General features: G+C 30.5%; 1 protein-coding gene across 3 annotated transcripts; it reads left to right on the plus strand.

The window, feature by feature from the left end:
* Positions 1–165: 165 nt before the first annotated feature.
* Positions 166–27,103, plus strand: LOC122507443. 3 transcript variants are annotated; one of them, XM_043620154.1, is made up of 15 exons: positions 166–352; positions 3,517–3,645; positions 4,318–4,435; positions 4,608–4,741; positions 8,035–8,406; positions 8,524–9,330; positions 9,420–9,636; positions 11,016–11,123; positions 12,067–12,161; positions 17,142–17,208; positions 17,315–17,643; positions 17,846–17,978; positions 18,126–18,407; positions 18,624–18,743; positions 24,690–27,103. In XM_043620154.1, exons 2-15 carry the CDS (start codon positions 3,566–3,568, stop codon positions 24,870–24,872), a joined length of 3,045 nt encoding a protein of 1,014 aa, XP_043476089.1. In that variant the 5' UTR covers positions 166–352; positions 3,517–3,565; the 3' UTR covers positions 24,873–27,103. The 3 variants fall into 3 exon arrangements, with proteins under 3 accessions (XP_043476089.1, XP_043476086.1, XP_043476087.1); XM_043620151.1 differs by having other exon boundaries at positions 4,315–4,435; positions 24,690–27,102; XM_043620152.1 differs by lacking the exon at positions 166–352 and adding an exon at positions 585–628 and having other exon boundaries at positions 4,315–4,435; positions 24,690–27,102.

Below are 27,103 nucleotides of genomic sequence, written 5' to 3' on the forward strand. Positions count from 1 at the left end.
GATATGAGGTCAAGATTCACTATCGTTTTTCGTTACACGTTTGGCGCCTTACCCTATATAAACATAATTAGAGTACATATTATAGATATACGGGGTGTTCGGAGCTTTTAGCGCCACCTGTCGGAGTCAGAACCACCCCCTAGTCCAGGCTCAGTTGTGTAAAGAGCGAGGGTCACTGAAGCTCTCGCGAGCATTTTCCTTGCGGGAATCGGAGTTTTAAAAACAATGACTTTAACCGTAAAGCTATTTTCGCTTTTAGTCTCGCGATTTAGTGAGAAGATAAGGGAAGAGTGTTTGAGATAACTTTCATTGACTGTCCACCTGGACTTATTACTTTAAGGAATTCTATCAGGTAGAGTTACATACCCCAACATATCTATATACATATATATAACATATTTTGTTTTTGTCATTATTGTCAGTATTTTAAGACAGTTCGATTAAAATGATGATTTTGCTAATAATTATTTCATCGCTTTGCGTTTAAAAGTATTTTGTTAGTCCATTAAAATGTAGAGAAATTGCGATGAACCTGGAAAGTCGACCAACTGATTAGGCTCGAGAAAGCACGGGTGGGATCGATAATTACGAAAAACGTGCTCAATGATTCTCTGTGCCAGCTGAACAGGTCAGATAATGCCGCATTGTCAGAATTGTTATAGACTTTTGTTTAAATATCGGATTGTTTTCTCATGCATCATATGCATTTACATCTTCAACTAAATATATTTTTTTATTTATTCACGCATTTAAATGAGATTTAAGTTGTATAATGTTCTTGAACTACTTTTTATGTTTTTATATATAAGCTGAATAAAGTAATTGACTAACAACATTGTTACTCTACTTTAGTCATCAATAATTGTCATTTCTATTTTCTTTATTTCTTCACACTTAATATTTAATGCAAAATTTTAAAAGTAGTATAATACTATTGTTTGACACAGATCATACTTATTAATATTAACAAAATCAATAATGTTGATACATTTGTAATTAGTAAACAGAATATTGAATAATTATAGCAATATAGTAAATTCAAATTAATAATTGTATATATGTAGGCATATTATTCGATTTTTTATCTGCATTTGTGTAGCATTTACTCAAAATATAAAAGTGATCCCATATAAATAAAATAAAACATCTATCTGTAGGATTGCTTAAATAAATCTTAAAAATTTTAACATAATTAATATTAATAATCATCAACGATTCAAAACATGACCAAAGAAAATTTCGGATATTCTAAATTTCTAAATTTTAGGATTAAACAAAATTTTAATAACAGAAGAAATCACTCTTTTCGGAAAAATTTAAAAAATTAAAAAAAAAATTTCTATATATAAGGCGTACCACGTCAAACGAATCAAAGCTCTGTTCAAAATTGTATGCAATATAAAAATCATGAAAATATTCGTACATATATTTTTAAAAAAGTGTTTCAAAATTAAAATTTTTTATTTTTGTATTTTCTGAAGTGGTTTAATACTTTGAAGCATACATTTTTCTAGTCAAGGAATTTAATAACCAAGTACTCTTTAGGGGGTTTTCAGGGTCTCTGATTAAGAATCTGAGGTCGGATTTTTCATATTTTCAAAATTCAAAATGGCGGATCCAATATGGCGGACTTATTTTTTAAAATTGATCAAATTCACTTGAAACTTGTTACTCGGAGGTTTTTTGGGTCGCTGATTACAAATATAAAGTCACATTTTTAAAATTCAAAATAGCGGCTCCAATATGGCGGACATTTTTTAAATAATTATTTGAAATCGCTTGAAACTTGTTATTTAGGGGTTTTTGGGGTCGTTGATTACGAATATGAAGTTAGATTTTCAAAATTTCAAGTGGAATTGAGCAATTTAAAAAAATAAGTCAGTTTTGCAAAATACAGAATGGCGGATCAATTTTTCAAAAATCGTAGATGCTTGAAAGTTGTTACTCAGAGATTTTTGGGATATAAATTTAATATTTAAAGTATTTTGCTTATAATATTTACTACTTAGGGGTTTCTTCGGTCGCTGATTACGAATATGAATTTTTTTATGCTCCACGACTGCTTTAAAGCGCGACGTACAAGCATTAATTTAAACCCTGTTTTGATTTTTTTCGTTTATATTAAAAATGGACAGACGGGGGTATAGCTTGGTCTCTAAATACTTCTGAACTCCACCTATGTATTTATATGAATTAATTTTTTAAAAAGGTAATTAAATACTTTTTAATAAGAAACGAAATAAACGAAGATGTTTAGACAAAGATTCCTCTTCAGGAAGTCAAATTAATAATAGTTTGACATAAAAGAAAATAAATTTTCGCATCAAAAAAATTCGTCAGAAAGTAAAATAAAAACGAAAATAACACCCACACATTAGAGCCGTACAGAATTAAAAACAAATTTAATTTGTAAAGAGACAAATGGTATAATTAGCCCAGGTGGTAATAACTCGTACGATTTTCGCTCGGAATTTCAATCAGAATTCATGCGGATTTTGCACGAAATGTGTATCGGATTTCGTATCCTGAAACGTTTTTTCGTTCGTAAATTAGAATGGATATTCGCATGATATTCGTACGAGAAATCAGTTGCGTATGCTGTCTAATGGAAATATTTAGAAAATCTCTCTGCATTTTTAAGTGCATTAATTGCATTCATATAACACAATAATTCCTGCAATATTTCAAAGTCAGCATATGCCTCGTCTACGAAATGTATAGGATGTCAAAGTTGACCATTTCCAATAACGAATTATAGTTATGTTGTTATAATCCAAACAACAAAAGTAAGATAACCCAATCAACAAATATAAGATTCTATAAGCCAGTCAACAAAAAAATGTAATAATCGAATTACTAAAGATGAGATGTAATAATCCAACCAACAAAGGCAATATGTAATCGACAACACAGTTAATAAAGATAAGAGGTAATAAATGATGTGTTAGAACTAAGATTATTTGAAGAGTGTCTTGTTTTCTATGTAGGACCAAAATAGTTATAATATAGTAACAGAAAAGGTTTAACAATTTTTTAATGTCAGTCCATCGTTAAATTTCGGTTCGGCGATCTCAAAAACCCCTAAACAACTACTTTCAAATAAATCAGATCAATTTTGATAAATCTCGTCCGCCATATTGGATCCACCATTTTGAACTTTTGAAATCTGACTTTAAATTCGTAATTAACTGCTAAAAATCTTAAAGGAACTATTATTATTAATCTTAATGTATGAAAACATAAAATTAATTTTGATCCAGGGGCGAGGATCTATGTTGGGAGCAATCGGGGCGATCGCCCCACAAGAGTTTTTCGTAAGTAATGTAGATATTCCATAAGGTGTTCAATATTAATTCTAGGAGGGAAGATAAGATTAATACAACCGCCCAACTAGAAATTATTTTCTGGATCCGCCCCTGTTTGTATTCTTTTCAATCAAGAACTAATGCGTTCCTTCATAATCCTTAGAATTTTAATTCTTTCAACTGACCCACATATTTTAATGTTTTGTTTCAGAATTAACAAATAATTTTATATTTCTCAACGGAATCAAAATTCGAAAATAATGGGCTGGGTTCTTACAAGTTTAGGAGCTGGTTTAGCTATTATTCTTATTGCCGGTGTAGCGCTTGTGCTCTGTAAAAAGTAAGTTTTTGATGTTTTGTAATAAAAATGTAACAGGGTTCATTTTTTATTTAAAAATTCCTAAAGACTCATATACCAAGCTCCTGAGATGATTAGGTTTTATAAAAATGAATGTAAAAGCAGTAAGTTTAAAGATAACTCAATAGTCGGTCATTACGTCTCTATTCCCTTGAAATTAATTTTTTGAAATTAGTTCGAATTTTTAAGAAACGTGCCCATCAGATTGTCTATAAGGTTTTTATAAAGGTGGACTACCATCTTGTTCTTATTTGTTTACTGCACATTTTTTTAAGGAATAAAACTTTTTTTACGGTTTGTTCTGTTTGGTCGAAGGTTTTGTATGATCGAAAAGAATTTTATATTTATAATTTTTAGAGAGCTATTTATAGAGTCCAACTTACAGCTATAAAAAAGGAAATATAAAATCATCTCATTAGAAAATTAGCTATATTTCTTTATTTACATATAAAAATGATTGTTGTGTATAATTATATGTAAGCTCTTTAGCATTTAAACGAGACCTTAAACTAGTTACCTTCATCTCATGTGTTTGGAGTGCTATATAGATAGTACGCAGTTTTGCATAAATTTTTATGAAGCTTACCTGTGAATACATTTAGATGAATAACTCAATATGTTCGTACTTAAAAACTTTTTTCTTAACTCCAGCAGGACACTTGACATAAATAGATACTTCATTAGTTGGCAATGTGGAATTAGAAGCATTTGGAGTATTTGTGAAGAATGGAGGCAAAGATTATCATGGTTGTGGGCTCCACGGGAAGAAAAGGTAATATTGCAATATTTATTATATTTAAGTACCTTAAAAAAATTAGCATATGTACGAAATGAAAATCTGTAACGGTTTAATGAAAATGCATTTACCATTACATATTTTCCTGTAAGCTTAGAGAAAAAAATCTATTAACTGTATATAAATAAAAATTATTGTGTTTTATAAGGTTGGCTTAGTAAAAGCGCAGCATCCCACTGCTCAAGCTGTGCCAGGTATATACCGCAAAAATGGAAGTACATCGCAATATTTATTGCACAGTGATAGTGACCTCACACTTGATGCTCAAGGATCGTTTACACGGTAATTTTTAAAATAAATGTTTGTTATAATTTTGGAAGCTAATAGGACGTACCTACACGGAGAAAAATTTTCTGTTAATGATTACAATAGTCGAACAGTACTGCTCGGATATGTGACCACTTTTCGTAATGCCTAAAGTAGCTTCGTTGTAACAATTCTGTAAGTCGAACGTACTTATTTAAAATAAATACGAACTAAATATGAGTTAGCACAAAGTCTATGTGACTGATTACAATAGTCTACGTTAAAAGGAAATCTTGGATTCTATCCACATTTGCAGCAATCTAAGGGAATCAGTGATACAATCTGTAGTAGTCTTTACAACAGGACTATTGTAAAATAAGGTGACCGCGGCTGCCATGCCTTCTTATTTTACTATAGTTCTTCGTAAAGACTACACTGAAAAAAATTCTTAGTAGATTTGACTACTTTTTAACTACTTTCCTTAGTTCAATAAGTCCCCAAAGATAATTTTGAACTTACATTAATTATCAGATATGTAGTTGAATGAAGTGATAATACAGTTGCATTAACTACTTTCGTTAGTTAAATAGGAACCAATGACAGTTTTGCAGTAGAATTAACTGCTGATATGTAGTTAAAGTTACTAAGATAACTCAGTAATAAAGTAACTACTGAAAATGGTAAAATAAAATTATTTATAATTTATTATAAATATTATCGAGTTGTATTTTTTTATATTTCCCCCTACCCACTTTTGTTTACCTATACCTTATTTATTTAATGTCTATATACCTAACGGAGAAAAATCTCTAAACGTCGGGAGTTGAACGCTCGACCCTAACATTCGTAAACCGATAACCCAACCACCTAACCACGCTCGCCCGCTTCGATGAGTTGCTTAATACTTAAAGGCATTCCTGACACAGTTCAACTGATAACTGTAGTTAATTTTACTACTTAAAGTAGTTGCATTTACAACTTTTCACAGTTGATAATCTTCTATAAAAATCTATAACATAAATTACATGGAAAATAATTCAACTCCTAGAAGAAGTAAAAACTACTACAAAATTAGTCTATCGAACTACTTTAAGTAGTAGAATCTACTACTTTCTGTAGTCATTTCTGTAACATACCTGCAGTTACAAAGTTAACTATAAAATTACATTAATTTAATTAATAATTTTTAACTACATAAAACAGTTAAAATAAGTATCAAAAGTAGCCAGACTAATTAAAAAAGTAGTTCGTTTTATTACTTTTTACTCTACTAAGGGGATGTAGTTGAAAATGTCTCATGTATTTTTTTTTTCAGTGTACTATTGCTATATTTCTGATTACAAATGACTGTTGTAAAGTTAAAAAAGAAAATTTTCGACTAAAATAAAATTTTTTTGTAATTCATGACTTCTAAATCATGTATTGCACATCAATTTCACTCTTCCAAGACTACCCACTTCAAGATTAATTATATTATTAAACTAGACAATTTCACTAAACCCTAAGTACATAAATCTAACTTAAATACTAAACGCATAACATAATAACGATCGCTATTTACACATATTTATACATGACTTAAACTTCCTTATATACTAACTGCTAAGAAAGTTCACCGCTTGCGAGAAAGACTTATACACTTTAAATGTAAAAAAATCACTTCGTTCTCAATAATTAATACAATTATTGTTCATTGTTAGTCTTTAATATTGTAAGGTCTATTTTTTATTACATTTCCATAGTGAAAATTTTTTTTTTCTAACACACGCACCGAAGGTACAAGATTTCTTGCCTGTATAAATTGTTATATAATTTACACAACTTACGCAAGTTACGTAAATAACAAAAGTAAGTTATATAAATAAATAAGTTAACTTACGTAAATTACGTAAAAATATAAGTTACGTAAATAACGTAAGTTGCAATTTCGTAAATGACTTAGGTTACGTAATGGACGAATTATTGTAAATTGCACTAATTAGGTAACTTACGTACTTTACGCAAGTCATTAATTACAAAAAAAAATTATTTTAGTTGAAAATTTTCTTTTTTTACTTTACAACAGTCATTTGTAATCAGAAATATAGCAATAGTAGTCTTAACGAAGAACTATAGTTAAATAAGAAGGCAAGGCAGCCGCGGTCACCTTATTTTACAATAGTCCTGTTGTAAAGGCTACTACAGTCTGTATCACTGATTTCCTTAGACCGCTACAAATGTGAACAGAATCCAAGATTTCCTTTTAACGTAGACTATTGTAATTACATATAACAAGCCTCTGCGTGAATGCCTACAGTACCCTTTCTGAACCTGTACATCTAAACTATTAATGATTCAAAAAAATAAATTTCAACACGATTAATACAGTGTTTGGATTCATTAAAGTAACTATAGTAATCGCTCCTACTAAATTCTTAATAAATTACATAGTTTTCGCAATCATTACAAAAAGTGGTCACATATCCGAGCTGTAATATAGACTATTGTAATCATTATTAAAGAAATTTTCTCCGTGTATTAGCAGTCAAACTTCTTTAATCAAACTTAGAAAGTTACAGTATTAATAAGACCAATATTTAAGAATTAAAAATTCTTTTAAAAATAATAAATACACGGAAAAAATTCCGGGACATTAGATGCGCCGAGGACAGTGTCAACAACAGTACATTTCATTTTGCACGTCTGAGGTGCCATTTCGAGATATCAGACGTACTTAATGCACGTCAGATACGCCAAACATCCTTCCTGTGAAATAAAATTAAAATTTACTGATATAAGAATACAATTTCCTTCCAACTGAAATAAAATTAAAATCCCATGAAGTCTTTTTTTTCTTTTTCTAAATTGAAGATTTTGACTATAAGAGTTAAAGATATCAATGATCAAATTAACATATTCTTTTTTAACAGATAAGGATGTGTCATCCACATACCTAAAATAGAACATGGGGACACAATTATACTTTTCTCTTAATTCTTTTAAACATTCAGTTTCCAGATTAACTATTGTTAATGTGTGACCGAGATAAAATAATTCAATTTTTTAAAGAATTATACAGTATTTTAGCAAGAAAATGAGAAAAACTATTTATGAAGAAAATAATAGGGTGGAGTGGGACATTTTCTTTATGTATTTTTGGCAGTCTATAAGCCTTAGCTAAAACAGTGTCGGTCAAGGTCAATTGATTCGGGTGATAATTTTTATCAAGGACTCCAAGTTTTTGACAGACGAAACGTCGCTTTACTGACGATACACATTGGACTTTTATTCAATTTTCCACCTTTCCATGATCATTTAGTTAATAATATCAAATAACTATTTTTTTGCAGTTTTGAAGCAGTCGATAGAGATCTTCATCCACCTTTGGGAACAGGAAATACGATACCTCCGCAACCATTGAGACCAGCTCCTCAATCAAGACCAATTTCTCGTCCCAGACCTTCCCCTCTTCATGCACCAAATGCAATAGATTGTTTCAGACTTCAGGATTCAAGTCATTGTCCATTAACTCCACCTCCATTTCTATCAAACATGCCTCCCTCACATCCTACAGAGCCTTCCGTTTTTCTCTTCCAAAGTCAAGACGTTAATGGTTACGAAGAACAAATGAGATCGAAATTTGAAAGTTACTCTCCTTTCAAACCTGATATGTATGCAGTTCAAAATCAGCCTGATATGAGGCCACCGAATTTTGATCGCAGGTAATTTTATTTTTTTTATAAAAGCGTATGAATAAAATACAAAATTTAACTTTATACAAGAAAATTCTACTTCTTCATCTAGGGCGGAAAATGGTTGATTTTCAACTACTGTTACAGGTATAACATTGGAGTTCATAAAGACCGGGAGAAGGACCTATCAACTATTGGAAATAGTACCTACAGACAATATAACCACGTTGATGAACCCACAAAGATTAGATACAGTGTTCAAGGTGCACCAATTACAGAGCACGAATTGAATTTGGAATATGATGATCATGATCATTTTTGTCGAGGACCACAACCGTATGGTAGTTACGATATAGTACAAAGAAATAATACAGTTCGGCAACATATTAAAAATAATTCTAGAGTGTTAAGCAGTGATTATGGGTTAGAAAATTGTCCTAATAATAAGACACAGCTAATAATGGAATCGATGTACAGGTCACAAAATGTTTCAAGGATGTTACAGAATGCTCAGGACCTATCCGATAATATGATTCCCAAAGTGAACAACTTGCAAAACATTGAAATGATTCCCTTTCGAAATAGTAAAAGTGCAGAAAAGAATTCGATGGAAAATTATAGTCTACATAGTAGTCCTTCGAAGCTACAAGGTTTACAACGAGTGTCTCAGTACATTCAAAGTCTACCTGATCGATCTACTTACGAAATATCACAAAATGATCTTTTTCATCATGATCACAATGAACTTTTCTTACATATTGACTCGATGCCTTCACCAAATGAGGTCGCAGATAGCGCTTCTAGTCCAGTGCCGCCGCCACCACCTGCTCCACCTGACCCATCAGATTCTGAATCAAGACTAAGAAAGAGAAGTCCAACCACTGGAGAAAGAATATTCAATGCTTTGAGATCGGTTACTTCGCAAAGTTACATTGACGCTTCTGAGTTCTACAAGTAAGTTAATTAATACCTGGTTCATATTTACAAATTCATGTACAAGATCCTGTTCCTGAAAGTGGACATAAACATTTTTTACATTTCAGGTCCGTTTTATCTACATCACAACAAGTGCAAAATTTTCCATTTACATTTGGAGGCCATGACCAAGCTGTAAATGATGAAACCCTTTGTTCTTTGGGAAACATGCAAAACGTGTTAATTGATAGACAAAGTGATACAAATAGTAGTGATAATTTAAAGCAAGGGTCTGACCTCTACAGTCTTGAACTTAATTTAACAGCTCAAAGAACCGCAGAAGAGGTAATCTTAAACAATAGAAAGTCTTTAATATATATTTACATATTATTCACTGTCACTCCTCTCACTATTGATTTTTACCTCCTGTCTTACAATAACCTCCATTTTTCTATCCTCTTCCTTCTTATCTATTATATTTTTTCCAATTCATCCACTCTTTCTCTCATAGCTTCTAACTCACTCGTCCACCTTTTCCTGCATCCTTTTCATTTCTTCATCTAATTCATCAATCTCTTTACCCCTCTCATCACCTGCTTCGCAAACAGTTACAACATTCTTTTTCACTCTCACGAAACGCTCTTCCATTGGATCATTTAACATTTCCACTAACTCCATCAAATCCATGCAATCTTCACACGTCATAATCTTTCCATTCTTTCCTATTCCTCTTTTAAGTATTCGGGTCTTTTTCTCACTCTCGCGAACACTACTTAAGTCAGACTCAGCCATTCCAGAAATCTAACTTATCACTCAATAAATGTAAAAATGAGTAGTAAGGGGAGTAAAAGTAAATATTTTGAACAGAAAGTGAATGAGTTGGAAAGAAGAGTGGAATGTATGGAAAAGGATAAAAGAAAAAGGAATATAGTGATAAGAGGTATGAATGCAGGATTAACTGTGGGAAAAAAGGAGGTGGGGAGACTGGCTGAAACGATAGGGATTGTGATAAATTGGACATTAATACTGACTTTTAAATATAGAGGTCTCTTGGTATTTTTTGGGTGGGTTTTATATGAAAATGAGATCAGTATGGCCTTGACCTATGTACAGATTACTTATTCTTGGTAGTAAATATTTTATATGTAAAACTGTATTACTATACTACAGGGGTGAAAGTTAATATTAGACAAATGAAAGCGATGAGTATGGATGCGAATGGGATTCCGAATATATGGTTAGTAGAACTGGAAAGTGAGGAGGAGAAAGAGGAAGTTATGAGGTTGAAAGGATGTGTTGAGAGAATAGATGAGGATAGAACGTGGAGAGAGAGAGAAGAATAAGATGGTTACTGGGAGAGAAGGCATGGATCGAAAGAAGGAATGGAAGTGAGGTGAGAATGGATAGGGAATGTGTGTGATTGGATGGGGTAAAATGGTGTGTGAAAGAATGTTATGGACAAGTGTTTGAGGTTGTAATGAATGATGGGGTGAATGGGAGAAAAATGAAGAAGGATAGTTTGATAGTAAGACTGTTGGGAATATGGTAGTGAAAGGTTAGGACAAAATCGTAAGAAGGAATGGTTAGAGAATCACAATTGAGGTTAAGGATTTAAGTAATTAAAAGGGTTGGGGCGTTAATGGGGAGTCCATACACACTCCCTCCACACATTGTGTAATGTTACACTGTTGTAATGTCAAATGATACATAATTTAATTTTGTAGGTTTACAACAGCTTACAAGATCCTTCGTCATCTCCACTGTTTCATAGAGACTTGAATCAAGAACAACATTCCTACCTAACAGATCCAAGTTTTACGAGAACATCAGAGGTTTATATATTATATAATAAAATTTTTACTAAAGGGTGTTTTAAATCGCAATTTAAATTTTGACCTAAAAATTATATTATTACTGACAATTAATATTATTAGATTTTATTTTAGAATATAATGAAAATTTTCTTATCTAAAATTGGTTCAGTTTTTTAGAGTTTCTTTTATTGTTGAAAACCAAACTGTAAAGTGTGCCAAGTTAACTTATGTGTTTATGATAAATTTGTTTTGATGAAAAGGACTTATAATCTTATTTTCAATTTGTAATTAACTTGAAAATTAATTGTAAATGTTTATTTTAAACACTTTTTTTCTATAAATTAGGTTTTTGGTATTAATAATTTCAAATCTCTATATTTTTGAAAATTTTTCATCTAGAGCGTTCTATGACCTCTTAATGTATCTGAAATATCAAAAATATGTTAATGTAGATAAGTCCAATAGTTCTAAAGTGGGACATTCTTATACAGATGTAGACATATTATTAATAAGTAATCCAAAACCCCCTTAAGAGTGTTATTCATGACCTCAGCTTAACATTTGATTGCCACTTTGGATCCAGAAGTTTGATTTTACAAAAATATCTGTTTCACAATCGGTTGGTGACCCCAACAAATCTCGAGTAAAAGTTTTTAAGAGATTTGGTAACCTTTGCAAATTTGTTTTCTTTAACAAATATCTTGAATGAAACATTTGATTTTTAAAATATCATCTCCCATCATTATATATGATTAAACGTTTTAACCTTTTGAAAGTGGTATTGTAACATTAGTAGAGTTAAATTAAAAAACTTTATAAATAATAATTGTGCTATTAAAATATTTCGATATAATAAAACATCCTTTAGTAAGAGTATAATTACAAATATGAACGTAGAAATGAATGTATTTATTTTAATATAAAATGTATATGTTTAAAACTATTCTCATTTAATTTTTAGGATATTTTTAATAGTTTTGAACAACGGAGAAAAAGCATGGAAAAGTTAAATGGTGTGCAGGAATTTATTGAACTACAAACAAATGAACTATCAAGGTAAAGACAGAAATTAAGATATATTTTTAAAACTTTGCAACAGTAATAATAATTCGTAGTCACTTTACACTAAAACTCTATAGTAATAATTATATTTAAAACTAAAATAGGGCCTTTCAGGTAAAAGGTACTAATAATTTAGTAATTTTTCCTATTTATTTTAAAATCCTTACTATGAAACGAGTATAGTAGTAGAGCAAATTAGGTAAAGTAAAAAATTCTTATAATGAATTTGTTGGATAGGGTAAGAAGTAAATAGCGTTACCTGGATAAAGACAAACTTATATTAGTTTCATTGGAAAAAGAAAATAGCAATAGCGTCACCTGAAAAGAGAACAACCTATATTATTTGTTAAGAATAGAGAAAGACAGTAAAGCGTTACTTCGACCAAGTTATTTTTGTCACTTCATTAAAACAAAGGGTGACTAATTTTACTCACGGAATATAAAGTTAAGTACGAAATATATCGCTTGATGGCACCATATGTTCAATTTTTACAAATTTAAACTAGATATTTGATTCAAAATACACAGTGCAACATTTCTGAGGTCATCAAATGTGTACTAAGTTTTGACATCAGTTTCTAAAAGTACTTATCAAAATTATCAAAAACCGATTTGGGTTTTGCTAGATTAGCTTGGATTCAAATTTTATCGAAACATGAATATTTCTATAACATGATTTTTAGCCATTTTTTAATTAAAGTAAACTTCTTCTCACAGCTGTATCTCTTAAACTGAATCGAATTTTATGTTCCGGTATTTAGCATAATTATATAGGTAAAGACGCTGAATCCGAATGTGGCAACGAAAACCTGCTATCACGTCAGAATTTTAAGAAAAGTGGGGGTAAAAATCCCAAAAATCACATTTAAAATTTTTCGAAAACTAAAATTGGAATTTCTTTTACAGAGTTATATTTTAATTGACCTATAGAAGATGCAAATAATAAGAGGTTTAAAAAGAGAGGGTCTAAATTTTGACTTGGTCAGTTTTTGAAAATTTCTGTATTTTCGAACAGAATTCTTACAAATTTTATATACGAATAAACGTTTCAAAACGCGATATGAATTTCAATCGAAATTTAATACAAATTCTGAACGAATACGAATAATTTTCATCTGAAATATTGCATCTATTCTTAGACGCCTCGAAAACGTGTATTGATCAATTTTTGATCCATTACGTCTTTTTTAAATTTAAACTATTTTTAAAAATATTGCTTTACACCTTTATTATATTGAATATTTATTTTCTATAATTCACATTGTAAAACTTTTAGAGTTGTTAAAAATTGTTCCCGTTACAATTGTTGGTGTTAGTATATTACTTCGTAGCTGAGTTTCTACTTTACCGCGCGGTTTTGTTAAGCTGGTTTGACGATATCACAACAGATATCGTGACGATACACATTATCACACCAAATCATGGGTCTATGAAATTCAAGATTCCTTTGTTCAGAGATGGGAAGTATATAATTTTATCCACTCTTAATTGATTTTAAGCAAAAATTTATTTATTATCTTAAATATTGAAATTTGCAATTTTATGATTAATATTGGCACTAAATGTTATTTCTTGCAATTTTATATTGTTCTAAAATATAACAAAAATAAATGTTGTTAATTTATTTGAGGGGATGGGTTAGTGATGTAGAATTTTTTTGGTTCATTTTTTGAAAGAAGTGTAAAAATTGAAATTCAATATTTCATGGATAATTCTAAATATTCGAACCTGGATAATTCTTTGTTTGAGATGTAATGTTCTTGAGATCATTGATTATCAATTATTAAATAAAATTTCTAAATTCTAAATGATTTAACCCTTTAACGACGAAATTTGCTGCTTCTCAACGTTCCCGGTTACTTTCCCGAATCAATTTTACCGAAATGCCATTAAACCGAATGCTTTTTAACCGAATGCTATTAATCCCGAAAAAATTTTATTAAATGTACCTATTACCGAAATTTTGAATTTTTAAATTTAAAGTTATGCCCAATTGTTTTTTTCTAATAATTTCTGCCGTTTTATAAACGTATAATTCTTAATTTTATTTCAAAAAATGCATATAGCAATTGAAAAATTTTCAATTCAGTAACGATATTTATTTCAGTAAAAAAGCATACGGTAAAAATATTTTCGGTATAATATAATTCGGTAACAAATTTTTCGGGAAAATTGATTCGGGGAAAGTTCCTTCGGTATAAAAGCATTCGATAAAAAAATTTTCGCGAAATTTGACATTCATAGTAAATTTGTTATTTGATAAAATTGATTCGGGTAAATGACCGGGAATCGTTTCTCAACATGAATTTCAAACTCTTACAATTTTGAATTTAAAATAACGCTTGACAGCCAAAAAAATTTCCTAATTTTACGTAAGATGACAAACTTTTTTAAAACTGCCCGAATCTGATTAAAATTTATTAGTAAAATTGAAAAATTTAATCCAACGGATGGTAGATAAAATAACAACAATTCATGTCATTGTTTCATTTATTAAATATAGACGATGCGATGCTTCGATGACATGGGCTTGTCATCCTCTTCAGGTTAACTGAGACTGATCATGAGTTTAATTTTTTAGTTATAGGAAAATAAATACGATTTAAATACAGAATATAATTTTTCTTATTAATAGTAGTTAATATTTATATGTAGCATTTTAAAAAACAGCGTTTTTTATAATCAGGTTCACGATCAAGAATGGAGATATTTAACCAATCAAACTCATGACCAAACTTAAACTGAGGTGCCCTCACTACAGATGTGTCAGATTTATTATTTTTGTGTTCTTCAATTCGTGTTTTTAATGTGCGGTTCGTTTCACCAATAGATCAAGCTTTTCAATTCTTACAATTAAACTTAAAAACTACATTAGTTTCAGAAAATTTATCTGCTTTGTCATTACCTAATTTTATAAGCGATTTAAAATTTTTAACAATCGGAATGGATAGAATATTTTAAGATTTTAAAATGTGAGACAAACCACTGAAGTCGGGATAATTTTTAATAATTTAAAGAAACAATAATCAATTATGTCTTTTTGTAAATGATAAAATTGTAATTTGTCACTTTATTTTTTCTTAAAGATGCATTTTTATTGTTTATGAAATCCATTGTTAATGAAAATGATTGTATATAAAAAGAATTTGAAAAATTGATGCGTACCTACATTTATGCTTACAAATAGAGGATGGGACAGGTCAATAACACATAGTGAAAGAGAGGGAGAGAGAGAGAACAGATCGATAATATCACAGTCACACAAAAAGAAGTATCCTGGTTGGTAGTTCAGATGTATGTATTTTCCTACGTATTTTGATGCGTTGAAGCAGGGATTGTTAGAAAAATTTGTTCCATCACGTCAATATTATTACATAAACTAAAAAAATGTCCATTGCACTTTCTGAGAAAATGTTTTTAAGGAAATTAATTTCTTCTTTTTATCTATGAATGTTTAAACAGTACGCCGAAACAGCATTATGAGACAATTTTTCCAGGATGTAATTGCATCAAATTTAATTGAATAATTTAATTTTCCGACTACCTTCTGCAACGAAGGCACGGGGTTTAACTCGACGACTAAAAGATAAATGACACATATTACACTTAATGGGAATACACCAGTTGTTGCCTTTTTCAAGAATTTTTTCCGATAAATGATCAATTTTAAAAAAATATTATTTATTATCTAAACTTACATGTTTAAAGCTTTCATTAAGAAGAAAAACATTTTGTTATCAAAAACTATTAGTTATGACGCCTTCCACTTGCTTTTTTGCCCATTATCCTTTATTGAAAAACTGTTAATATAAGTTCAAATTTTTTATCTGTACAATGCTCTAACTTCTTAAAGCATCGAAAAGTTCCACACAGCTATTATAAGTATTTAATTTTTCTTTCAGTATTTCCATTTCTTTTTTCAGAAATAATAAAATCTAACAATAAATCTCGTTTATTGAAATAATATCTTGCTCTTTTAACGCTTGTTGTAAATTCTTGTTCTCCACAGTCATCTGGTCCTGTTATTATCTTAATGGTTCTAATTATATCTTTTGCAGCAATTCCTTCTGAACCATGATTTTTATGTTCTATTATTTATTCTATCAGTTGAAGTTTGAACGTCGTTTCGCGTTTTATTATCACTGCATTAACTTTCATTATTGGATGCATTTTCAAGTTCGTTATCTTATTCTTCCGTAGGATTTAACTCTAATTTTCTTTCCAATGTTCCTATCTCATTTTTCTTGTTATATAATTTGCGCGAACTATCGCGTAAGTTCTACATTTAATCTTGAAAGTTTCTCAACTACAATTAAAATCTGTTTAATTTTTGTTGGCATTGACATTCCAGATGCATTACGGTTTCGTTATTCAGTTGTTATGTCTTAGAGTAAAACTAAACTTAACTAACATTTTTTGTATATTTAAATTGCCCGGCATCGGTGATTTAAACCTGATTTATTCACAAAGCGGAAGGCTCTGATATTAAGGGACAGTTTTCAAGAAAGAGTAACTGTTAAATTGAAGTTAAATTATTAAAGTTTATTTGAATCCTTTACAATTAGAATCAGAGAGAAAGAGTAGATCCAAATGTCTTCAGGGATACTGAAACAAAATTAGAACTTTGTGGAATCAATCGAGAATTTAAATAGGGAGATAATTTAAAGGTATTAGTAACTTACCTTTTAAAATTATTCTTAGAGTCGTAGACCCAACAAGCTTCAGTGTGAGGTCGAAGAAAATATGACGTCTATCGGAAACAGAATATGCAGTAGATCTTCTTCGAATTGTTTTTGGGCCGGCCAAAGTGAAAGGTCCGGAGTCCAATAGGGGAATAAATTATTTGCTTACAATGTGATTGTTAACATTTAAGAAGTGTATGTTTGAACTTGGAAAACATTAATATTTTCAATCTTTCTGTATCATTTTTTTAAAGAGTATTAATAGAACATAATCATATAATTTATTTTTCAGAAGAAAAAGTAGTCATGATCTTTATGCAGCTTTGGAAGAAGTGCAAATGAAACGTCGATTGTCTCAGGTATATTACATTTTAATCTTAAAACATATTTACCTAACGCAAAGCATTTCAGAAAAAGTTAAATAAATAATTGTTTTATAAATTCGATTAAATTAATTTTTGACAGAGTCTAGACGAATCATATTTGGGGTATAATGTAGGCGAGTTTATGGAATTGGGACTTGGCATTCGACGTAGTTCCTTACCTGAACCAGAACCTCCTCCTGATCCAGCCACTCTGCAACGAGCAGTTAGTTTCGAAAGTGTATGTTCTGATACGAGTGTAACTTTAGGAGATTTAAATGAAGCCCCAGTTGTTGGACACGTTTGTGTTGGATTGGAACATGAAAGATGGAGTGGTCGTGGTGAAGGAGAAGGTGATCTGATTGTAAGTGTTTTAGAAGCGAGAGACTTAGTCACAGCTGAAGCACAACCTGCGCAGGATACGTTTGCTCGGTAAGAAAATAATTGAGAGTAAATTAAGAAACAGTCATGGAAATTAAATTTGCTTTGGTTTAAATATTCACACAAAACTAAAATTAGTTTCGTTACTTGTATTGGAATACAAGTAACAAAACTAATTTTAGTTTTTTATCGGTGACAGTCCTGTTTTACTTGTATCTCGAAAAGTACTGATCGAATGAAAATAATTTTTTAGGGTATGTTTATTACCGAATAGACAAACACATTGTCAAACAAGACTCTACCGAAGTTCTTCATCACCTAGTTACCAAGAGAAGTTTATATTTTCTTTAGAAGGTGGGCCTGTGAGAAGAACCCTTCTGATAGAGGTATGTGAAACTACTTCCTCTGTTAATTGAAAAACTTGTTGACTTTAAATGCAATATTCTGTTATGGAAAATTTTGTACATATGCTGTAGAAATTCTGAGTAATTTGATCTCTTCACAACTCGTTGTAAAGTGTTTCTTATTTTCAGATTTTTACATTAGAAATGAGACTTGCAGGTGAAGCATACCTTTTAGGAGAAGCAACTTTAAGATTAGATCCGTGTCCTAGACCACCAGCTACTACGTGGTTGCCTCTTATAAGTCCTGCATTACCTGTCCCTCAATTAGGAGAACTTATGTTCTCATTAAGCTACCTTCCAACTGCTGAACGATTAACACTTGTCGTTGTGAAAGCCAGAAATCTTCGAGGTACAAGGAGTTTTGACGTGAAAAAATCTGGTGATGTAATACCCGGTGACTTTTTTGTAAAGGTAAGAAATAATTATTGTAATACTAAAATAATAAATATATTTAAAAAACAAATCATTCATATAATAAACCATTGAAGAAAATGATCATTCTGAGTTAAGATTGGAATTACTTATCTTTCTCTGTTGCTCTTGCTTTTATAAATTTGTTATTATTCATATAAAAATAGAGTGATAGAATCATATTAAAAAATATATTCAAAAAATAAATTTTTATAGGTATATTTATTGCAAGAAGGAAAAAAAGTACACAAAAAAAGAACATCAATCAAAAAAGGAGAGAAAAGCCCTATTTTCAATGAGGCTATTATTTTCAGCGTTCCAGCACATGCTTTACAGGTAAGTGTATACATCATGTCCATAGAAATCAACAAATTACTGTGCTTAATTCTTCATAAGTCGAACTGATACTCTTATAATAATTCACAAACGTAAAACACAAATTAATTGCTAATAATATACAGATAACAAAATGTTTGCAAAATTGCAATCATTGTGCATTCCTTATATGAAGCACATGAAGCTAACTTTACGTGCGTGACCATCATATGTTAAGCATTATAATGGGTGTTTTATTTATTTTTGTTAATTGTTAATATTTGAGAATTTATTAATTTTACTAACCAACATGAAATTATTTTATTCAAGAATTTAATTTTATCTAATTTAAAATCAATAAATTACGCAAAACACACGTTATTTTTGTAGAAAGAATTTATTGGCCGAAAGCCAGAGATATTTTATGGAAAAATATTCAAACCGATTAAATAATTAAAATTACGCTAGCTCAATCTTTTCAAGGAGAGCGCGGGGTAAGAGAAATCAACATTTAGTTTAAATTTTGTCTTTAATAATAATCAAGAGAATTACAGGTCCTTGAGGGACCTGTGCAAAGTATACAATTCATCGTAAAACAAAGCCAAATGAAACCCATTTTATTTTGATCAATAATCGTTAGGAGACAACACATTCAAATATTATGAGACTCACCGGAGATACGCCGACGTCCCCGCGTCGTTCCCCGACTCATCTCGGCAGAAGAAGCACAATTACTTTTGTTTTTAAAGAATTAAACTTTATCAAATTGTTATAACCTGTCACTTTAAGTAACGCCAAATTGAGAATGATTAAATGGCCGACGGGGACGCCGAAGCAGACGCGCATCTCGGCTTCGTGGTGAGTCTCACGCGCACTCGTTACAAAGATTTTCCGATGGTATCAATGCGCGATGGTCAAATAAGTAGTTAATTTACCGACCGCCAAAAGAGTTCACAGATTAAAGTTTCTTTATTCTCCGCAAAGAGCGCTGACGACGTCTGGTCCGCAAGATGGCTGCGGCGAGTGTTTTGATAGTTGATGTCCTCGTCGATGGATATTCGTATTCCTGTCACTTAGTATGACCGGTATTAATTTCCAGTAATAAATACAAGGAAGCACATCCCTTGTTGGACAAATACGCAGTAATATCTCGGCAGTGATTCCCCTATTGAAAATCCCCATATGGGAAACCACATGGGAAACCACATGGGATCCTATGTCAAAAACCATGTAAAACCCTACTTCCATGAAGGAAACCACGTGGTTTACCATGTGGTTTCCCATGTCAAACCATATGGGAAATTGAGACAGGATTTTAGTTAGGAATAGACATGGGGAATTTGAACAGTTCATCTATGCATAAAACCATATCAAATCCCACATGTTTTTCCCAGTCAAATCCTAAACCGAATCCCATGTGAAAAACAGTATCATTTATTTATAATTATTTTCCCAAGTCAATCCCCAAGTGAAAAACAGTATCATTTATTTATAATGATTTTCCCATGTCAAATCCTAAACCAAATCCCATGTGAAAAACATTATCTGCCTTATTGAATATCCCTACATGGGAATCCACTTGGAATTTTACAAGGGATTTCACATAGGATTTTATATGGGAATTGACATAGGATTTCATGCAAGATTTCACCTAGGATTTAATGAGATTCCTAAGTAAAATCCCATGTAAATCCCCACGTAGGAAACCACATGGAATCCTACGTGGTATTCCACATGGTTTCCTTAGTAATGTTAAAGATTACTGTCGCTCCTATACTTTCACCGCTAGGTGGCGAAAGTGACTTCTCTCGCTGTTGAGACGATTCTGGAAGTATATAAAAGCTGAGAACCTGTAGCAGAGAGGACGTGTTTCAAATGATCGTTTTTTTACTTTTTTGATGACTTGTAACACTAATACGATTTATTATTTAATTTTTTATTAAATAATTTTTAATCCTTTGAAAATTTCTTCATTGGATCTTTAATAAAATACTATGTGATATCTCATTAAATCCTAGGTGAAATCTTGCATGAAATCCTATGTCAATTCCCATATAAAATCCTATGTGAAATCCCTTGTAAAATTCCAAGTGGATTCCCATGTAGGGATATTCAATAAGGCGGATAATGTTTTTCACATGGGATTTGGTTTAGGATTTGACATGGGAAAATCATTATAAATAAATGATACTGTTCTTCACTTGGGGATTGACTTGGGAAAATAATTATAAATAAATGATACTGTTTTTCACATGGGATTCGGTTTAGGATTTGACTGGGAAAAACATGTGGGATTTGATATGGTTTTATGCATAGATGAACTGTTCAAATTTCCCATGTCTATTCCTAACTAAAATCCTGTCTCAATTTCCCATATGGTTTGACATGGGAAACCACATGGTAAACCACGTGGTTTCCTTCATGGAAGTAGGGTTTTACATGGTTTTTGACATAGGATCCCATGTGGTTTCCCATGTGGTTTCCCATATGGGGATTTTCAATAGGGTCGGAAGTTAGGAAATCAGGAACTCGCGGTGTTAATTTTTACATGAAATGATAAATCGAAGTATCAGTTTTTCTTATAATTAATTAGTAGCTTTGACCAGCGATCTGACGGTTCGCAAAAATTACAACCCAGTGAGAAATTTCTCACCGGTCCAATATCGGTCCAATATTGGGAGCCAAGAGACCGATCATCGGTCCAATAAAGGCTCCCAATATTGGACCAATATGGGCTGATGCTTGGGATGTAACGGCATCGCCAATCATCGGTTGTCAATATTGGTCCAATATTGGCCGAATATTGGCAACCAAGAGAAAAAAATTTTTTTAAATAAATTTTGTTTAATTAAATAATAATAATAAAAAATTAATGTTTATAATTTTTGTTTAATATATTTATTTGTTTAATTATTTATTTTTAATAATTCATGTAAATAATAAATAACTTATTATTTATAAATTATAATTATTTAAAAATGCAGCAGCTATTAGAAAATAGCATTCTGCAAAAAAATTCTATCATTGAAAAATCAATGATAGGCGAGAGAAATCCGCGTCTTTAAATAGATTCGCAGATGATAGACAAGAGATATCCGCGTCATTAAACGGATTCGCAGATATACTCTGGTCTCGCGACGAATCTCTCGATACTTATATATACTGGAGTCGCCGTGTCAGTTGCGAGAACGGTTACAGCGTCCCTCTTTCGGCGGAGATAAGAATTGTCACGTAAACTGCGGGTATAATAAGGCGGTCGGTAAAGCGATTTAGCAGTTTACGTGACAATTCTTATCTCTGCCGCAAGAGGGACGCTGTAACCGTTCTCGCAACTGACACGGCGACTCCAGTGTATATAAGTATCGAGAGATTCGTCGCGAGACCAGAGTATATCTGCGAATCCGTTTAATGACGCGGATATCTCTTGTCTATCATCTGCGAATCTATTTAAAGACGCGGATTTCTCTCGCCTATCATTGATTTTTCAATGATAGAATTTTTTTGCAGAATGCTATTTTCTAATAGCTGCTGCATTTTTAAATAATTATAATTTATAAATAATAAATTATTTATTATTTACATGAATTATTAAAAATAAATAATTAAACAAATAAATATATTAAACAAAAATTATAAACATTAATTTTTTATTATTATCATTTAATTAAAAAAAATTTATTTAAAAAAATTTTTTTCTCTTGGTTGCCAATATTCGGCCAATATTGGACCAATATTGACAACCGATGATTGGCGATGCCGTTACATCCCAAGCATCAGCCCATATTGGTCCAATATTGGGAGTCAATCGGCGCCCAGCACGGCAACCAATATTGGACCGATATTGGACCGATTAAAGTCTATTGGCAATTTCTCACTGGGAAGATTCAATAAAATAATTTAATAAAAGAAAATTTACAAAAGTGGATAAATAAAAGAAGTATTTCTCGATAGGAAAAAATAATCGGTGATTCCCGTTTTGGCGTGATTAATATAGAAATTTACAGTTTATTATTGACAAAAAAAGTTAATTTGTACGCGGCCAACAAAATGCCGCGTTACAGCATATGGGCATTCTTTCTCAACTTTACCACCAAGCTGCCTATCTTCAGTTTGATCGAAAATCATTGAAATACCACTTAAAATTTTCAGAAGAATGTCAACTTTTGAATGGTGAGTGGCAAAATTCTCCATTTTAAACGGTTCACTCTGAATCTGTCAATAAACGGAAAAAAGTCAAAAAAATAATTTGTTATTTAACTATAATGTTTGTTTAATTGGCCATAATATTTTTTTATAATCACTTTAGAGTCCCCTCTTCATGTCTACATTGTCATATGAGGCTAAATTAAATTTGAGATTATAATATGGCCGTCAAAAGTGACTTAAATTAACTAATTGCGATGTTTTTTCTGTGCATCATTATTTCCAATAGCAAATAAACTTTCAAGGGTTTCTGGTCTTACCCATTACGTATATAACGCTATATGTTCAAAATTCAAAATGGCGGATGCAATATGGCGGACATGGATTTTGAAAAATAATTGTATTTGGTTGAAATTTATTAATCGGGGGTTTTCGAGATCGCTGATTACGATCCTGAAGTTTGTTTTCAAAAATTCAAAATGGCGGATCCAATATGGCGGAGGATAAATTGAAAATTCATTAGATTCGTCTAAAAATTGTTACTCGAGGGTTTTTGGGGACGATTATTACGAATCCGATGTCAGTTTTCAAAAATTCAAAATGGTGGATCTAATACGGCGGACATAAATTTTTAAAAACGGTTTGAATTGCTTGGAATTTAATTTACGGGGATTTTTCAAGTGGCTGATTACGAATATAGTGCTAGTTTTTTAAAATTCGAAACAACAGATACAATACGACTGATATTTTTTATTATTCAGCTTTTATTATTCACTGCTTCATACCAGTCAACAAAAAACTGGTTATTAAAAGATTTTCGTAAGCCAGTACTTCTTCAGTTCTTTCATATAAAGATTTGAAAAAGTAGTTGGTAAAATCCCAGTTTAAATTAAAATCCAAGCACAAAGTTAGAAAAAAAATTTCATTAGCTTGTCAAAATCAAAATTTTTAGTTAAATCTGCTGAATAATAAAAAATATCAGTCGTATTGGATCCGCCATTTTGAATTTTTGAAAACTGACATCGGATTCGTAATAAGCGACCCCAAAAACCCTCGAGTAACAATTTTTAGACGAATCTAATGAATTTTCAATTTATCCTCCGCCATATTGGATCCGCCATTTTGAATTTTTGAAAACAAACTTCAGGATCGTAATCAGCGATCTCGAAAACCCCCGATTAATAAATTTCAACCAAATACAATTATTTTTCAAAATCCATGTCCGCCATATTGCATCCGCCATTTTGAATTTTGAACATATAGCGTTATATACGTAATGGGTAAGACCAGAAACCCTTGAAAGTTTATTTGCTATTGGAAATAATGATGCACAGAAAAAACATCGCAATTAGTTAATTTAAGTCACTTTTGACGGCCATATTATAACCTCAAATTTAATTTAGCCTCATATGACAATGTAGACATGAAGAGGGGACTCTAAAGTGATTATAAAAAAATATTATGGCCAATTAAACAAACATTATAGTTAAATAACAAATTATTTTTTTGACTTTTTTCCGTTTATTGACAGATTCAGAGTGAACCGTTTAAAATGGACAATTTTGCCACTCACCATTCAAAAGTTGACATTCTTCTGAAAATTTTAAGTGGTATTTCAATGATTTTCGTTCAAACTGAAGATGGGCAGCATGGTGGTAAAGTTAAGAAAGAATGCCCCATATGCATGCGTCTTTAGTGCGCAAGGTTAATTCATGAAAAGGTTTTTTAAGAACTTAGAGAATGAGACTTAATACTTGTTAATTCTTTTTTTTAAAGAATTAAAAAAAATAAGTCAATTAATCAAATGCATTAAAAATTGTTTAGGCAGTTCAGTTAAGGCTGACCGTAGCAGAAGTAACAGGAGACCAAAGCACAAATGGCACGTTTTCTGTGGGTCATGTTATCGTAGGGTCAACAACAGCAGGAAGAGCATTGGCACACTGGCGGCAAATGTTAGCAGCTTTAAGACGTCCAGTTGCCATGTGGCATCCTCTCAGAAAATATTAATAAATTTATTACAATAGTGAAAAACTAGTTGCAACATTTTTGAGAATTTGTCATATTGTTATCAAGAACAGAATATTATTTTTTAAAACTTTCAGTTTTAGAAATTATTTTATTAGTCAGAAGTAGATAAAATTATTTTACTTAAAGCTAATTTAAAAAAATAACGTATTAGAGTTAAAAGTTGATATGTGAATTTTATTTATTATATTAGATAATTATAATATAGTTACATTATTTTGAAAAGAATTGATCTAATTGAAAGACTGGTACAATATTAACATCGTTTTTCTCTAATATACATATATATATATATACGTGTTTTTCACATATTTAATTTTTCACAAATAACGATATACATTTGCATATAACACGATTACTTAAAAAAATTTCTATTGCAAGCCACAAGTTTCGATGTTTACAATCATAGACTGAAAATTCATTAATTTGAATTGCACACAAAAAATTATGAATTAGTGGCGTAAAGAATGGTTAATTAAAGGTGAAAAGTATAATTACAAATACTTATTGAAAGGAATCAAAAAGTACATATTTTAAAAATACAAGTTGATTGAAATTTAGAAAGGCTTAAGAAATCTAAATTCTTACAATTTAATAATAAAGTCCGATTGGCTTGCATATGGCTAGTATATAATCAAAGTGCAAAATTCCAATTTTGTGTTGAATCGTTTTTTTTTAATTTCTATACATTATTATTTATTTACAATGTAAGTAATACAATCATTAGCTATTTTTAATGAATGTAATGTAAATAACTGATAACATGAATAATGTTAAATTTTTTGATCCCCTGATGTCACTGATTCTGCCTTATATTCCTGATATACTGTAACTTACAACTAATTCATGTAGGCAACTCTTATCATATTTCTTACCACTAAATGATTTAAAATACTTTACTACTATCGCATTAAGATAGGATTAAAAAGTTTTAACAGGATAATGTCATATATAAAATTCAATGCAATAATTGTAAAAGTGTCTAGTTTAAAAATGATAAAAATCTCTAGGTAAAAGAGTTTATGGACATATAATTATTCAGATATTTGTAAATAAACAAGAGATGCTACTTGATTTTTAGATTTTTTGCTTTTCTTTGATTAAATTTAAATAACTTTGACCAAAGTAAAGTAAAAATTCTTTACACTAAATATTTCTTCATAGACTAAATATTTTAGAAATCTTTCATATTGTTAAAGTCAGAAGTTCTGTTAACTTCAGAATTGACAAGGAAAACCTATCGATAATGCACATTGACATTATCAACACTTTAAATAATTTTTCAGGAAGTAAGTTATTTATATCTTTTGTTTTTACCTGATATATTTATTAAGTTAAATATGTATTTCTGTTTTTTTTTAAAAAGCTAACTTTTTTATTCAAAAGGCACTTACAAATTTTTGTGCAACAAATTTTATAATAAAGGTGTACATATTACTTAACCTTTTTTATCTTTATTCATTTTATAAAGCACTGTCCAGGATGCGTTTTTTATTAAAGACGTAAATATGAACGCAATCATAAGATTGAGTTAGAGAAGGAAGTACATATATATATTTGACCGCGTCTGAGAAAAAGGACCTTATGACCAAAAAATTTTTTTAACCCGGGACTAATTGCATTTCATTTTAAGGACCTTAAAGTGTAAAAAATGGCTAAGTCTAAAAATCGATTTTTTTTGTCATAAAGTTCCTTTTCTCAGACGTGGTCACATATATGTGCTTCTTTAACTCATTCTTGAAATAAAATATTTTCTGAACAGTTCTTTAACAAATATTGCTTCTATGACTTTCTAGTTCAAAGATGTTTATTTATTTAATTTTTTATGATTCTTCTGAAAGCAATAACCAATATTTTAAAAAAGTACACCTGTATTAACCCCATGATAGAGTATCTATGAATATTTTTCAGAATTGACATATATTTTTGATTTTTAGTTTAAAAATACTATTAAGAGCAATTCGAAGTCGTAGTGCAATTAAAACTTTTTTCGTGAAAATATGAAAATATTTTCGTATTTTAAAGTATGAAAATCGCAACGACTTTGATATGCCCTTAATAATAGTAGCAATATAATATATTATATTTATACTTTTTACAGTAAATTATGATTGTTGACTATTCTTTACGTAAAAGAAATAAAAACCAACGTTTATATATTGTAATCCTGATGAGCCATGTTCTATGTCAAAAATGCATTCGCGTAATGTAAA

This window comes from Leptopilina heterotoma, unplaced genomic scaffold (genome assembly GCF_015476425.1).
Source record: "Leptopilina heterotoma isolate Lh14 unplaced genomic scaffold, ASM1547642v1 Lhet_47, whole genome shotgun sequence".
NCBI lineage: Eukaryota > Metazoa > Arthropoda > Insecta > Hymenoptera > Figitidae > Leptopilina > Leptopilina heterotoma.